General features: G+C 54.2%; 1 protein-coding gene across 1 annotated transcript in view; it reads left to right on the forward strand.

Moving 5' to 3' along the window:
- ARMC9 (armadillo repeat containing 9) overlaps positions 1 to 15,344 on the forward strand; it is a 152,985-nt gene extending 137,641 nt beyond the window's left edge. The window contains exons 23-25 of the mRNA XM_032857478.1: positions 3,236 to 3,347; positions 12,077 to 12,249; positions 15,120 to 15,344. Coding sequence (XP_032713369.1) covers positions 3,236 to 3,347; positions 12,077 to 12,249; positions 15,120 to 15,256 — 422 coding nt within the window. The 3' untranslated portion in view covers positions 15,257 to 15,344. The remainder of the gene's footprint in view (positions 1 to 3,235; positions 3,348 to 12,076; positions 12,250 to 15,119) is intronic.
- The last annotated feature ends 674 nt before the right edge of the window (positions 15,345 to 16,018 follow it).

The following is a 16,018-nucleotide window of genomic DNA, read 5'->3' on the forward strand; positions in this document are numbered from 1 at the left end:
TTCGTGGTAGCCCTGACAAAGTCAAGGCGCTGGCCAATCCTGGTTCCTCACGTAAAAACAGTGAGCAGCCTTGGTGATCAGCCAGTGCCTTTCCCTAGGGAGGTAGCAGCCCTCTACATGGGCCACCTGGAGGCAGGGCAGCCGCTTGGCCCAAGTCGCTGAACGATGAGACCATATTCCCTATGTCCCCTCCTCCTGCATGTTTCCTCTCTACTTAGGCCTGGCTGGGACGCCTTGACCGACTCTGTCCATCAACTCCCCACCACCCCCCACCTCAGTGGGCCCCAAACTAGCTGCCTTCAGTCCACCAGCCAGAAACCAGCCATATTAACCTCTCTCCCCAGCCCTGCCCCGCCTGCACTCTGACTCAGGACAGCACTCCCTCTCCTCCCTCTCCCTTACAATCATTCTACTAGAGAAGCCCACCCTCAGGGTTAGTGGCTCTCCCTCGGTCACTTAGGAAGCCTTTCGGGAGCATTTCTGGAACAGATTCTGTTCCTCCTCCTACCTTCTTTCAGGCTTGGCCAGCTATAGCCGCCCCAGAACCAATGTGTCCCTGGCCAGTGTTTACCCTCTGCTCCCAAGCCGGTCTTGTTGCTGGCATCCCTCCCTCTTCTGATCCAGCCTCTACATGAGGATGGAAAGCAAGTAGGCTTGGGCTTACGTGCTTAGAATGCTCATAACCAGGGTTGAGACTAGTTCTGAGGCTGCCTCTGGGCTCAGCAGATATAAGACGGCCTGAGAGGAAGAGGACAGTGGTGGGCCAGGTGGCCTAGTTGTCTTCTGTGATATGTCCCTCCCTGTCAAAAGCCTAGAGCTATGTGGCGCCTGGGTGGCTCAATTGGCTGGGCCATTGCCTTCAGCTCAGGTAATGATCCCAGAACTGTGGGATCAAGTCCCATGTCGGATTTCCCCTCCTCTGCAGGGAGCGTGCTTCTGCCTCTCCCTCTGCTTGTGTCTCTCTGTCAAATAAATAAATAAAATCTTCAAAAAAAAAAAAAAAAAAAGCCTAGAGCTGACTTCCTGTGGACCCTTCCAGTACATATGGTCCTGCTTCTCTGGCTTTTTTCCCACTTCTGTGCTCTCGCTCACCTGTCCCCCCATCCCAGTCTGGCCTCACCCAGCTGCTCCTCAGAGGCCCCTCACATATGACTTGAGACTGAGTCTGGCCTCCTGGCCTGAGCTCATCCTGGAAACTCCTGCCCCACCTCAGACCCAGTGAGAAGCTGCCACGGTGGCCTCCAGCCCGTTTGCTCTTGAAGCTCTTCACACCTCTGCGTTCAGTCAGTATGAAGGTGAAATCTCGTGATGAGGAAACTGTGGGGCCCCCCAACCGTTTGATCAGTTGACCATGGGGCCAGAAAGTACATTCGTTTTGGGGCACCTGGGTGGCTCAGTGGGTTAAAGCCTCTGCCTTCGGCTCAGGTCATGATCCCAGGGTCCTGGGATCGAGCCCCGCATCGGGCTCTCTGCTCAGCGGGGAGCCTGCTTCCTCCTCTCTCTCTGCCTGCCTCTCTGCCTACTTGTGATCTCTGTCAAATAAATAAATAAAATCTTAAAAAAAAAAAAAAAAAAAGAAAGTACATTCGTTTTAAGCAGAGGACTTTAGCCCCACAGAGCCAAAAGGAAATAGCTCCCAAAAGGAAAAAGCCAAGAATGTGCCTTCGAATTTTGTAAGACACTGGCCTCAAGAAAGTTAGTCTCATTCCCCCGTCAACCGGGGCTATCTTGGATATCAAAGTTGCATGCTTTGTCAGTGGCCTGGACTGAAAATGCCCAGCCCTGTCAGAAATGGACCCACAGGTGAGGAAACAGTACACTTCGTCCCAGGAAGCCTCCAGGACGTGCACACAGCTGCTGGGTCCCCCCAGTCCCCGGCTTCCAGTCGTGGGAGCTCTGAAGGCCGGCACTGTGACGTTCAGTGGAGAGAGAGGGAAGGGGCATAGGGGGTGACTACTCTTTGGAGACAGAACTGAAAAGATGTCAGAGGGTCTCAGGAGAGCTCAGCATAGCTCCTCCTCTCTCCTGCCAGGGGGCTTTCCCGCCCACCCCCTAACCTGGCCCTCTGCCCACACCCACCTGGGAAAGCTCCTGATCCTGGAGGACTGTCTGTCCCTAGGCTCCATTCCCTGGCTTGGGATTTTCTCTGTGTGTTGCCCAGCACACAACCATACACCTAAATGCTATCTCCTGGGCCTGATTAGAAGCCCATGGAGCAGAGAGCACAGAGAAGCAGGCCAGTGTCCACTGGACATCAGGTGAGAGAAGTCTCCATTTCCAGTTCCAGTCCCAGCTCGAGGAGGAGACCGTCCAGTATGGTTTGTAGATAACACCACCCATTGGGTTCCATCCCGGAAACAGATTTCCTATTCTAGTAAGACCTAGGAGTCCAAGCTGCAAAGAGGAAAGATTATATTTAAGATAAAGTAGAGGCCACGTTGCAAAGGAACCAGGGAGATTTTTAAATGAAAGAGCTAAAAGGAGCTTGGGTTAAGGAAGCAGCAAATCTGGACTTCGGTCACAGAATGGTTCTGGCATGGCATGGACCCCTTTGGTTGGAGAAAGAGAAGAGAAGTGCGGCCAGAGAGAAGGGGGTCATGGCATTTGAAATCCAGAAGAGGCTCTCGGGAGAGCTCCCTGACAGTGTCATCAGGGACTTCTCTGTTACTCTCCTGTGAAGGTCTACAGGATGACCCCATCCTTGGCCTTGAAGTCAGTATGACTCCTGCTGGGAATGAGGGCCATTCCTGCCCCTGTGGGTGGGCTGAAGGATTCAGGCCTGAAGAGGCTTGGGGCAGCTCAGGGGAAAAGAGCCCCACCCCTGGGATTGCTGAATTAGGCAGATAAAAATACAGGACACCCCAGGGGAACCAGGGTGACTCCATTGGTTAAGCATCTGACTCTGGATCTCAAACACAGGTGTTGATCTTGGAGTTGTGAGTCTGAGAGGCCAGGAGGTCCAGGAGAAGCAACAGGGCCAGAAGTCTTGGCTTTCTGGTGCTGGTGTGCTCCAGCCGGACCACTCATGCTGCACTGCCAGGTTGTAAGTCCACCAAGTGGCCCCCTGGAAAGTTCTCTGGCTGTGCAACAAGCAAGTCTTCATCCATAAGCTCCAGGGAGCTATCAGGGGCTAGCCTGAGCACGTGCTTTTCTTGGCTTTTTGGTCTAGCCCAGCAAGGAACATCCTCAAAGAGGTTCCAGAAGCAGAGTTGACTGACCTCTCTCTCCTCCCCAGCCTCCGCGGACATTAGGCCAGGAGAATGGTTGCCAGCAGGACCTCAGGGAGAGGTTCACCTGTCCTCCGCAGAAGTCCCCAGCCAGGCCCCAGGCCGTGGAGCAACCACCAGGTAAAGATGGGGGTTGTCCCAGGAGGGCTCTCTCTGGTCCAGCCTCTGACTTTGATCTCAAAGGAGTATTTCTCCGGGTCTGAAGCCCTGCAGCGGGGGGTGGGGGGATGAGGTCACCACACCTGTTAACCTCAGAGCCCAAGGGGAGGCACCTGCCCCCTGGGTATTACCAGTTTTCAGACCGGAAGGAGAAGAAACTCATAAACATGCCCGAGGGACTTGTTTTAAGAACTGCAGGCTGAACACACTCATGGGGACGAGTGATTTGGAGTGACCTGTGAGCAGTGTCTGATCCCAACTGTTTGTTTTCGGAGAAGGTGGGATGGAGGGGAAAGACGGTGAACAGTATTAGTGAAATGGTTTAGCTCCGATGTCACCCTCCTAAACGAGAAATTGGATCCCACACAGAAAAAAAGGTGTTTTCTCTTCCTCTGCACCAAATGAATGCAGCCTGGCCTCTAAGAGGTCACTTGGGGGTTCTTTAGGAGCTAGGAAGTCTGGGTCTCCTTTCGGATCTGAGGCAGACCGCTCAGGGAGAGGGGCCTAGCCGGGGTGTCAGACCCAAGCCCAGGGCTAGGCTCCCGGGCTGCCCCCCACCACTTCCTCCTGGCCACGCGGTGTCCTGCAGCCGGAGTCGTTCCAAGATGGCGAAGCCAACCTCCTGCACGAAAGCCCTGGACCCTAGCCGGGTTTCCCATGGTGACACGCTCAGAGTCCCTGAATTAGAGGGGTTTTGCCGTGGTGACCGGCCAGGCCTCCTGCGCCTCCGCCTTCCTATAGAACTGGGAAGTGTTGGCAGGAGTGTGTCTGCGGTGAGCAGGACCCTGGCCGCTGGGGTGATGGCTGACCTTGGCCCCACCCGGAGCGCTGTGGGGCAAAAGGACTGCCTCCCAGACCCCTAAGACCTGCAGCTCTTTTCCCCTCACGGTGTGCAGGGCCCAATAGAACCCGCCCACCGGGCCTCCCCTAACTCAGGCCTGGCCACCCTCCTTGCCGGCTCCACAGAGGGAGGCCACAGAAACAGCAGTTCCTGCTGAGTTTCGAGCCGCAGGAGCCCCTAGCTGCCAAGGCCGCCCCTGGACAGGCAGAAAGCCTAGCAGAGCCGGCTCCCACAGGGCAGCAAGTCCAAGAGGGGGCTGCGGCTGCTCCCCCTCTCCCAGCAGGCAGCACCCCCCGGCCTGCCTTTCCCATGTGGCTAGGCAGAGGCACTGCGTACCAAGGCAGTCAGAGCTCCCAGGGGGCAGCAGAGCTCTGTGGGGTGGAGCCAGAGGATGTTGGGACCTGGACTGGGGTGGGGGGTCCCCGACCAGCTGGGGACCCAGGGAGCCACCTCCCCCACCTGGCAGAATGGCTAAAGCTGTGCCCCGGGATCGGAAGTGCCCGAGGCCCACAGGCTGGCCCACAGGTCAGGGGTTCTGTGGCTCTTGGCACCCTCCTGAAGTTGGGGGCTCAAAAGGAGAGACCTTGGAGGGCTGGGCCAGAGCTGAGGTTGGGCCCCTGCCGCGCTTGCCCTCTGCGCCCGGGTCGGGACCCAGAAACAGTCCCCCGTCTCAGCTAGGCCACACCTGCCCTCCCACCATGAGCACCGGGTCTGTGGCCTTCCTGAAAGTCAGAATTCATTTCTGAGGCTTACTAGAGACTGTCCTCTCTACCCAGAGCAAGTGTTTTCAGAACAGGGGACCCCCAAAGGCTCTCCTGAGAAACATTCTCCCTGGTGACACCAAGTGGAGTGACCCAGTTTTTTTTTAAAGATTTTATTTATTTATTTGACAGACATCGCAAGTAGGCAGAGAGGCAGTCAGAGAGAGATGGGGGAAGCAGGCTCCCCGCTGAGCAGAGAGCCCGATGTGGGGCTCGATCCCAGGATCCTGAGATCATGACCTGAGCCTAAGGCAGAGGCTTAAACCACTGAGCCACCCAGGCGCCCCATGAATTCAACTCTTATTTTAAGTCTGGGAGGAGTGGGGGTGGGTTCTGTTTGAGGAAGAGGAGGATGGAAAGGGGGAGAAGTAAACAGCTGGTCCCCCACCTTGCTTCCCCTCTGGCTATGTGGCCACTGCCTGCCACACTCTCACCCCACCCCCAGCCTTCTCCTCCCTCCCCCGCTGCCCCAGGTTTCCGCTAAGCACCCCTTCCTCCCTCCTGACCCAAGTCCAGTCACACAACCCCATTCCCTCCCCAGTCCCTGAGTGTCTCCCACTGTCCTGAAAGACAAGGGCCATGGGGAGGGTGTCTGTCCCCTTGTCCCCACCTGGCACCGAGCAGGCTCTCAAAATCTCTGTTGGATGAATCAGGAGAAAGGGAAAGAGAATGGCCCTCTGCGTGGCTTGAGTGGGGGACGTTTGTCCCTCCGCTTTCCCCAGCTCCTCTCTCTCTGTCCTTAGAGTGAGGACAGCTCCCAGGAGACGCGCCAGTGGGGGGGTGCTGCTTGACTGCCCATTCCCCACGGAAGGCCCTGGAGCTGCAGGTGTGGGGAAATGGTAGGTTGAACGATACTCTCATCGTTTAACCCCAGAGAGGTGGTTTGAAGACAACCGAAGCTCTGGCTCCAGCTCCACTCCACTGGCTTCCAGCCCCTGGTCTTGCTGGGAAATTGCCTTCCTAAAAGGCGGAGGGTAAAAGCTTCAGGCCCTGTGAGCCCACTGCCTCCGTCCCCCTCCATACACCCAAGGGTTCCTGTTCCCACGTTCCCTGTCTGCTTCTCAGAGTCCTTACCATCGAGTAGCTCGGGAACCGTCGTGTTAAGCAGGGTCCTGCAGAGAGGAGCCCGCCCGACCGGCTGGCAGGCATTGGCCTGGCTGGTACCTCCCTCTGTCCCAGGAAGCCACGGGTAGCGGGTTCCCCGATCCAGGCCCCGGGCCCAGCTCAGAAACAGACAGGGTCAGAGTTCCTGTCGTGCCACTGACAGGAAATGACTCTTCGGCAAGTATTACGGCTTTTAGAACGTGAAGAAGAGAGATTTTACATACATCTAGGTATGCTTTATCCCCCCCGCATTTGTCCCCAGAGGGCATGTGGCAGCTGTGAGGACCCCTCCAGTACCTCCCACTAAAAGAAACTGGAAACTGAGAACAAGCAAGTCAGGGGAATGAAGACAGGAGCCCTGCATGTTCACGTGCACAAACACGTGCGCACGCTCGCACACACGTGAACTGTTTGCTGGTGTGTGTATTTGCCTTCGTCCGGTGTCACCCCACGCCTTGCTGCTTTCTGGGCTCTGGTGTAACATGGACGAAATCTCCATGGCTGTGACCAAGACCCCTTGGCGAGCCCCGATGAGCAGTCCTCTGAGGGGACCACAGAGCACACGCCATCTGTACCGTCCTGCAGACAATGGTCCCAGAGAGCTGAAGGGACACAGGGTCCTCTGCCCTGGGGAACGCTCAGTTGGGAGATGATGACTCAGCAGCATTCCAAACACAAGTACAGATTAAATATCTCCAGAAGCCTCTGATTGCTCTTCCCCTCCACACAATGCTCCCATTGATGAGCTGAGATCATCTCCGTGGGCCCCACCTCTCTAATAAATAATTCGTCTATCTTGCAGGCCACCTCCCAGTTTACCCATGCCGTGAAGTTTACCTACTATTCAGCACCATTATTCCCACCACAATTGACTTTCCCCCGTCACAGGTCATTGCCATCCTGAATCTCCTGTCCACATGCTTTTCCTGCCCTGCCCTAATCCGGCCTCATCTCCTCCTAAACCATCACCATTTCCTGGCTCTGGCTCCCTGCTGCTCAGACTGCTGAGCTCACCCTTTGAGGGGCCTGGGGGCCTGGAGGCCACACTGACCAGCGCCCCCACCCCACCTCCCACGGTCCTCACCCCTGCAGGAGTCAGGAGCAGTGACCAGCACCCTCAGTCAACAGCACCACCTGCTGCAGTAGCCTCCCACATGGTTTGGGCTCCACCAAGCCAAGGAGGGGCTCTTTGGTGCCCTCCAGCCCCCGAGAAGGAGCCAGAAGGAGCCCCTGTCTGAGGGTGCTCTTCTCCCCAGCAGCAAGGCTACCATGGCCAAACAAAGGTCATGCCCAGGGCCAAGAAGAGGCTGACTTTGAAGGTGTACTAGTCAGGGTTCTCCAGAGAAAGAGAACCAACAGGGAGGGGGTGGGCAGGAGGGGGTGGTTGTAAGGATTTGGCTCACATGATTGTAGACACTTGGCCAGTCCAAACTCTACAGGGTAGGCCTGCAAGCTAGAGACCCAGGGAAGAGTTGCAATTGGAGTCCAAAGGCAGTCTGCTGGCACCATTCCTTCCTACTCAGAGGAGATCGGTCTTTGACTCTTCGAGCCCTCAACTGATTAGATGAGACCCACCCACACTGCGGAGGACAATGTACTGTGCTCAAGATCCACCTATTTAAATGTTAATCTCATCCAAAAGACACCTGCACAGAAATATCCAGAATCACATTTGACCGAATATTTAGGCACCATGGCCCAGCAAAGTTGATTCATAAAATGAATGCACACGTAAGAGTTTTCATAACACATCGCCAAACCGCTCTCCCAAAGGACAGAGCCCTTTCCTGGTTGCCTGGGAGTCGGGAGATTATAGATTCCTAGCTCTGTGACACAGACCTTTTCTCCCTTCACTTCTTGCCCACTCACCTCAGCGTCCCCCATCCCCGCAAGCTGACCTTGCTGCCCTTTGGCTCTAAGGCCCGGTGCAGTGAAGCTGCCCAACCGTCCTGGGCCTTCCCAGCTAGCTCCTTCAAATCTGGCCTCCCTGTCCCATGACTCTGTGATGGGCATCGCTGGTGACCCAAGGCTACCACCCACAGCCAGGAATAGCTGCCAGTGCTCCCTGAGTAGTATGTACTAGTTTCTCATAGTGATTCCTTCTTAAAATGCAAGAGGGCTACGTTTTAACTGACTGAGCCCCCCAGGTGACCCCAATAAGGCTAATTTTAAAATGGTCAAGATGGTAACTTTTTTTCTCTTGGAATTACTTTTATTTTAAAATTTTTAAATTTAAATTCAATTAATTAACATACAGCATATTATTAATTTCAGAGGTAGAGTTCAGTGATTCATCAGTGGCATAGAACACCCAGTGCTCATTCCATCATGTGCCTTCCTTAATGTCCATCACCCAGTTATCCCACACTCCCACCCCTTCCCCTCCAGCAGCCCTGTTTGTTTCCTATGATTAAGAGTCTCTTATGGTTTGTGTCCCTCTCTGATTTCCTCTTATTTTACTTTCCCCCTCCCTCCCCCTATTTTGTTTCTTAAGGGCCATGTACGAGTAATAATCAACTGCTATAACAAAAATCAAAACATCAAAATTAGAATAGCAATATAGGGGAGAAAAGTCATTTGAACCACATAATATTAAAAGAAAACTACCTTGGAGCACCTGGCTGGCTCAGTCAGTAGAGCACATGACTCTTGATCCTGGGCTGGTAAGTTCAAGCCCCACGCTGGGCGTAGAGCTTACTTACTCTCATACATACATACGTACATTTTTTTAAATAAAGAAAAAATCATTTTAAACTTTAATAAAATGCTGTAGGGTTAAATCTCCCATATCATTTTTCTTTTCTTTTTTTTTAAGATTTTATTTATTTATTAGAGTGTGAAAGAGAGCACTAGCAGGGAGGCGAGTATCCTTTTCAATTTGGTATCAAAGATTTCTTGCCTAGGGCCGCCTGGGTGGCTCAGTTAAGTGGCTGACTCCAGATTTCGACTCAGGTCATGATCTCAGGGTCCTGGCATCAAGCCCCACATTGGGCTCCACGCTCAGCAGGGATCTGCTTCAGGATTCTCCCTCTCCCTCAGTTTCTGCCCCCACCCCTGGCCTGCTAGCTCACTCTCTCTAAAATAAATAAATCTTTCTTTTTAATTTTATTTATTCCTTGGAGAGAGAGAGACAGAGAAAGCATGAGTAGGTGGAGAGGCAGAGGGAGAAGCAGACTCCCCACTGAGCAGAAAGCCCAACTCAGGACTCAATCCTAGGACCCTGGGATCATGACCCAAGCTGAAGGCAGACACTTAACCAACCACCTGAGCCACTCAGGCACCCTTAAAATAAATAAATCTTTTTAAAAAAAATAAATAAATAAGAGTTGCCCAAGTGACTTAGCTCGGCAGACCCGAGCGTCTGCCCTCGGCTCGGGTCATGATCCCAGGGTCCTGGGATTGAGCCCCACATTGGGCTTCCTGGTCAGCGGGGAGCCTGCTTCTCCCTCTCTCTGCTGCTCCCCCTGCTTGTGTTCATTCTCTCTCTCTCTGTCAAATAAATAAAATATTTTTAAAATAAATAAATAATCAACTAATTTTTAAAAAAGGAGATTTCCTACTTAAAGTATGGGCACTTTTTATGCCACTTTTCTCCTAAATTTGAATTTGGAAATTTTTCAGATGTTTAAGTTTTATTTTTCTAATGATTAAAATATTCTCCCTGTAAAAAAAGAAGGGAGGGAGGAAAGGAGGGAAGGAAGGATGGAGGGAAGGGGCATATGGAAATATAGAATTGATTCAAATAAGAAATTCCAGTTTCAGGGCACCTGGGTGGCTCAGTGGGTTAAAGCCTCTGCCTTCAGCTCAGGTCATGATCCCAGGGTCCTGGGATGGAGCCCCACATCGGGCTCTCTGCTCAGCGGGGAGCCTACTTCCCCCTCTCTCTGCCTGCCTCTCTACCTACTTGTGATCTCTGTCAAATAAATAAATAAAATCTTAAAAAAGAAAGAAAGAAAGAAAGAAAGAAAGAAAGAAAGAAAGAAAGAAAGGAAGGAAGGAAGGAAGGAAGGAAGGAAGAGAAAGAAATAAATAAATTCCAGTTTCCTTCCAGGTCCCACTCCCCAGAGCCAAAACCCTCATTTAAGGGGCCCTCGATTGACCTCAGCACAGCCTCCCTTGCAGAATCATCACAGCTATTTGAGAGACAGGTGGGGAAACTGAGGCTCTCCAAAGGTCAGCATACTTGCCTACGTTCAGTCACCAGCTGGAGAGTCGCAGAGCAGGACTGAGGGTCTGGGCCCTCCCAGGGAGCACACCCCCTGCCCCCAACACCTGCCTCCACTTCCCACTCTGTGTGTGCACACACATGCACAGGCATGCTCCCCGCACTGTTCACCGAGGGGGGGCTGACTCACTTTCCTAGCTCAACAGCTGTGTGCTGCACACCAACTGTGTGAAGCCCACGGACTAAGGGACCCGCTTAGGGCAGGGGAGACGGACCTGCCATGGACAGAGCGCGTGCCCAGCTGCTAGCTGAGCCGATGTGTCCAGTGAATGTGTCCATTCACTGGGGATGGCAACCCTGGGTGACAGCCTGGGACTCTGATCTTTGGAGTTACAGTCAGGAAAATGGGCGTGTAGATAGCAGGGACCCCAGAAGTCGGGGTGGGAGCAAGGTGTAGACAGCTCCATGACAGCCAGACAGCAAAGGGCTGGGCAGGGGGGATCCCAAAGAGCCAGGCCCCCACTTCTAGGACTTCTTGTCTAACAGTGCCAAGCTGAGGGTGCCAGCTCCAAGACTAGCCCACCGCATCTCTAGGAGGCCACCCTTCGGGGCTGGCAGCCCGGTGGTATATGGAGATGCGCTGGCTAGGAGATCCCACTGGGCTCAGATCTTGGCCTCACAACCTGCGCATTATGCGTGTGGCCTTGGGAAAGTTCACAAACTTGGGGCCTCAGTTCCTCCATCTGAGAAATGGGGAAGTAATGCCTGCCCCCACCACCCACAGGAGTGTTTGGGGGCTAAATGTCACCCTCTTTGCGTGGCCTTCCCTGGCCACCACATCTAAAATTAGTTTTCTATTGCTGCTGTAACAGATGACCTCAAGCGTAGAAACCTGAACACACAAAGGTATGGCCTCACAGTCCTGTCGGTCAGAAGCCCCAGCTCTCATGGGGCTGGAATAGAAGTGTGCACAGGACACACAGCTTCCCGAGTTCCATGGGAAAATCTTTCTTCTGCCTTTTCCGGCTTCTGGAGGCCGCCTGCCTTCTTTGATTTCCGGCCCCTTCCACCGTCTTCAAAGCTGGGCAGGCTGGCATCTCTGTGCCCTTCTTCACAGTCATACTTCCTTCTCTCTCTTATTCTGCCTCCTCTCCCACTTTTTCTTTTTATGATTTTATTTGTCAAATAGAGAGAGGGAGAGAGAGCACAAGGAGAGGAAGCGGCAGGCAGAGGGGGAAGGGGCTCCCCACTGAGCAAGGAACCCGATGTGGGACTCGATCCCAGGACCGTGGGATCATGACCTGAGCCGAAGGCAGACGCTTTACCAACTGAGCCACCCGGGTGGCCTTCCCTCTCACACTTTTAAGGACCCTTCTGGTTTCCGTGGGCTCACCCTGATAGTCTAGAATAATCTCCCTGTGGCAAAGTCAGAAGATTTGCAACCTCTGTTCCACCGCAGTTACATTCTCCTTTGTCATACAAAGGGGTCAGTTACTCTGCCGGCCACACCTTCCCTGGCTATCCTACCTCACACTTCAAGAATCCCCCAGGCTCCCCGTCCCCCTTCTCGGCTTCATCTCCTCCTTAGCCTTTAATTCCTTTTTTTTTTTTTTTTTAATCTTCCTCCTCCTATAGAGTATGTGTTCCGTGGGGGCAGGGATGTATGCCGCCAGGTGCCCCGCCCTACCCCACCCCTACCCTGTGCCCAGGGCCGTGCCTGTCTGACCTCTTGGTCCTCAGACAGGGAGTCCCTTCCTTCCTCCTGCAACTTCCTTAAGTATGCAGTAGCCGTAACTGTAGACTGTGCATTTCCTTCCAGGGAATTTACATCAGCCTTCCCCTGTGAGCCCCGGACCCCCAGCACCCCGGCAATCCTGGACCTGAACCCACCCAAGGCCAAGGCATCCACTCTGGCCCCTCGGTTCTCTCCGTGCGGCCCCCAGCAGGCCAGCCGCCCTGGCTCCATGTTGTCCTCCACGAGAGGCCCGCAGAGTGAGTCAGACCAGAGGGCGGGGCGCTGTGTTTGTCTGGGCCCCACAGGCCAAAGGGAAAGCCAGGGTCCTCGCCAGTGTCTCCTCCTGCCCTAGAAACCAGCTCTCCACTCATCTTCCCATGTATGCCATTGCCATGGGCCTTGGGGTCTCTCACACAGCCCGGCAGACGGGGACCATCTGGGCAGTATTGCTCAGAGTAAAGACTCCCCCCACCTCTGTGGAACTCGTGTGGTTGCCTCTGGAACCTGGACCTGCCTTCCGGTGGGGGGCAGCCGACAGCTACTCAGGCAGCCTGGAAACCAAACCAGAGCAGGTGCCTTGGAGGCGGGCCACCCCAGTGACTGAGGGTAGGGGGGCCCTGGGGGCCTCCCTCCTGCCATTTTGGACACTGGAGAGACCACTTCCTCTCTCTATCCCCTCCTAGCCTGGGCCAGTTGGCTACCTCCTCCACTCCCCAGCTGAGCCTGGACCTTTCTAAAGAGTCTTAACTAAAAATAAGGGAGGGAGGCCTGGCTGGTGTAGTCAGAGGAGAATGCGACCCTTGATCTCAGGGTCATAGGTTCGAGCCCCAGGCTGGGTGTAGCGATTACTTAAAAATAAAATGTTAAAAATAAATAAAGAAATAAAAGAAATCAAAATAAAGGAAAACAAAAGTGAAAAAGAGGATGTCAAGCAACAGAAAATCTGTCACACTCAGGATATATGCATTTCTGCCACTGTACCGCCCCCCACTCTCCCTGCCCCATTCATTTCCTGCCGGAGCCCCGGGCATTCTGGTCAACCCTAGACCTGCTGGGCTAGCCATGTGGTTAATGGGCCGTGGCTGGAAAGCTGGCCCAGCCCTCCCTCTTCTCGGGTGCCTCTCTGGCGGTTAACACGGAGCTCAGCCCCCGCTACCCCCCCCCCCCACCCCCACCCCGGGTCCCCAGCAGCCGTGCAGCTTCTGCTGCTGCCTCACATGGGCCGAAGGAAGCACCCGCAGGTGCCGGGAGCGCGTGGCCGGAGAGAGGTGGCCGGGCCCAGCCCCGGCGGGCAGTAACGGCAGCAGCAACAGCCGGGACCCTGCAGGCTCCTGCGGGCTCCTGCGGGCTCCTCCGGGCCCTGCCCGTGCCTGATAGCTCAGCTAGCAGCAGACCCGTGTCCCATGGCCTCGACAAACAACAAAACCATTGCCCGCAAACTCAGCGAGTACCCCCAACCAAGCTGCCTGCTTCCTGGGAGGAAAGAGCTTGGCCACGTGAGGCGTGCCCGGGCCGCAGAGCCGGTGACCTGGGGGAAGGGAAGGTTCTCTGTATTCTGTCTGCACAGAGCCAGCTGAAAGAAGGGCCTATACGAGACAGAGGGGACTCTGTGCGGATGCTGCCTCCGTGCTGGCAGCTGGCGCTGGCTTTTCTTCTCCAGGGAGCCCATCTTACAGGAAGTGAGGACAGTTCCTTCCCCGGTGTCACCATCCCATTGCCTGAGAACCAGCCAGCTTCCCCCTCTGGCCCAGCGGGCAGCTGCAGGTGACAGATGTGGAGAGACGGTGGTCCACGAGCCCCCAGGTGGCTTCGGGAGCTGAGACGAGGCTGGCTGTCCCGGCAGTCCCCCCCACGGGCTCCTGTCGCTGCCCTTCTCAGGTTGTCCCCTCACACACAGAGGAACGTGGCTCGGTAGGCAGCATGAACCCCACCAGTGAGCTCTTCACCTCAGAGCCTCTGCAGAGGAGGGGGTGGGGCGCCTGAAAACCCAGCCAGGGAAGGCGGGGGCAGGACTCGGTCTCGTTGAAACCAGCACTCCTCCCTCCGGCCAGCTGGAAGAAAAACTGTGAGGACTTAGGACAAGCGTCACCCTTCCTCAAGCCATATTCCTGAGCACCAGATCTGGTGTTCTCGTCCTCTTTTGAAATCTGTAAGACTATGATCTAGTCCCAAATACAGCTTGGAAGCCACAGCCGCTCTCGATCTTCTGCACACGTGTTTTAAAGGCCTCCTAGGGCTGACCGTGTAACCCACCCTCCTCTTGTAAGATTGTAAACACAAGAAGTTCCAATGACGAAATGACTAGTCCCCGCTGGGGAGGATTGAGCTGGCCCCTTGCGGAGAGTGACGTCAGAGCCTGTGTCCTAGGACAGAGCCAGCAATGTCACCCAAGCAAGGAGCAGGATCTGACCTCTCCTGAAATAGGAGTATTGAAATAAAAGTATCAATATTTAGATGGTACTTGGGTGTGGTATGGGCTGTGTGTGTGTGTGTGTGTGTGTGAATAAAATTGGGTATTATCCCCCAGGCACTCGTCTGCCCTGACTATGCCCTTAGTGAAGACATCTTTGTGGTCCAACAGGACAAAAATAGAAGATAAGCATTGCATTTAACAGTGGCCTCCTCACTCCTCAAAAAAGCCAGCAGAGGGGGTAAACCGAAGAACATTAGAGCAGGCAAGTGGCTGGGTCACCCCCAAGACATCTCTAAACCCATCAGAGGCTAGGACCCTGGGTTAATCTTGTGAGCTCTCAGCAGTAGCACCAAGGGGGCGCGTGAGAACTCTGTGGTTCTGAGACTGGCCCGGAGGCCACATCCAGATTCTCTAGAAATGTCTGAGCCCCTCTGTGTTCCTGGGAAAGAAAGCTGTGGAGAGCAAGACCCTACCTTCTTCTTGGGAATGTCCACCTCCAGGCTCTCTCCACCTCCTGACTTGGAGATACTAAGAGAAAACGTCAAGGTTTATCACCAGTACCTGTGGACAAGGTCACACAGGGAAAGCAGAGACTGGGTCCCTGAGATGGGGTCACTCCGTGGTGAGACTTTAAAGAGTGGCTGCAGATGAACAGCAGGGGAACGTGATGGAAAAATCTCTCCTGGTCTCCTCAGTAAATCCACTCCCTTTCAGATTCCTCACATGCCGCTGACTGGCACGGCATTTCCCGTCTCCAGAAATCCAGAGGGACTAGAAGAGTAATGGGTTCCCCTCGTCTCCATGGTATCAAGGCAACTGCTGTTTCTCCCCCAGACCTACAGATGGGCTAAAAACCTGATTTGTAAACGTCTGGCCACTTCGGGAAAAGAAAAAAAGTCTTTTAGAGATTTGGGAAGTAGCCAGCTCTGTGTCACTGAAATCACCAGGTACAGCCCGAGTGGTTCTCCGGGCTAAGTAAATACCGCCCCGTCTCCACACCACACCCTGGGAGACTCCTCTCGCCGGCACACACGTCCACATCCCCAGGCTGATGGCCAGCAAGAACCTTGGTAAAACACCAGCAGTTTCTTCATAAATATCCCGGCTGTCTGCTGGCCTCGCTGAGTTGGCTGGGGTCACACATGAACATGACCTGCAGGAGAGAATCAAGGACATGAGTAAACCCAGATGGTTTCAAAGGTCATCTGGACATCTGGTCATACAGCCGGCTGCTAGAATTTGCCCATGAAACCCACCCAGGGAGCCACGGTGGAGAGCCTGTGGAAATTTTGAGAATGGTGGGCCCTCGGGAAGATCCCTTCTTCCCCCAGAAGCTGACCGCAGCTCTCCAGGTTCCTGGCCCCCTAATCTCTCCTGAGAAGAACTCGATCTAATTTTGCTTCCTTCACAGCAAGGTGTCAATGCCTGACAACAGCTTAAATTATGACCCTTGGTGGGAATATAATAGACATGTGGAGGTTTGAGATCCAGTCAGATTGCAGAGGTCAGTCACTCAGCAAGTTGGGAAGGATTTAGCCCAAATCAAAAGAAGTAAACCAGAAACAAAGGCACAGATAGGATTCATGCATAAATTCCACGACAAACTTTTTTAA

Source organism: Lontra canadensis, unplaced genomic scaffold (genome assembly GCF_010015895.1).
Source record: "Lontra canadensis isolate GAN:19392208 unplaced genomic scaffold, GSC_riverotter_1.0 scaffold13, whole genome shotgun sequence".
NCBI lineage: Eukaryota > Metazoa > Chordata > Mammalia > Carnivora > Mustelidae > Lontra > Lontra canadensis.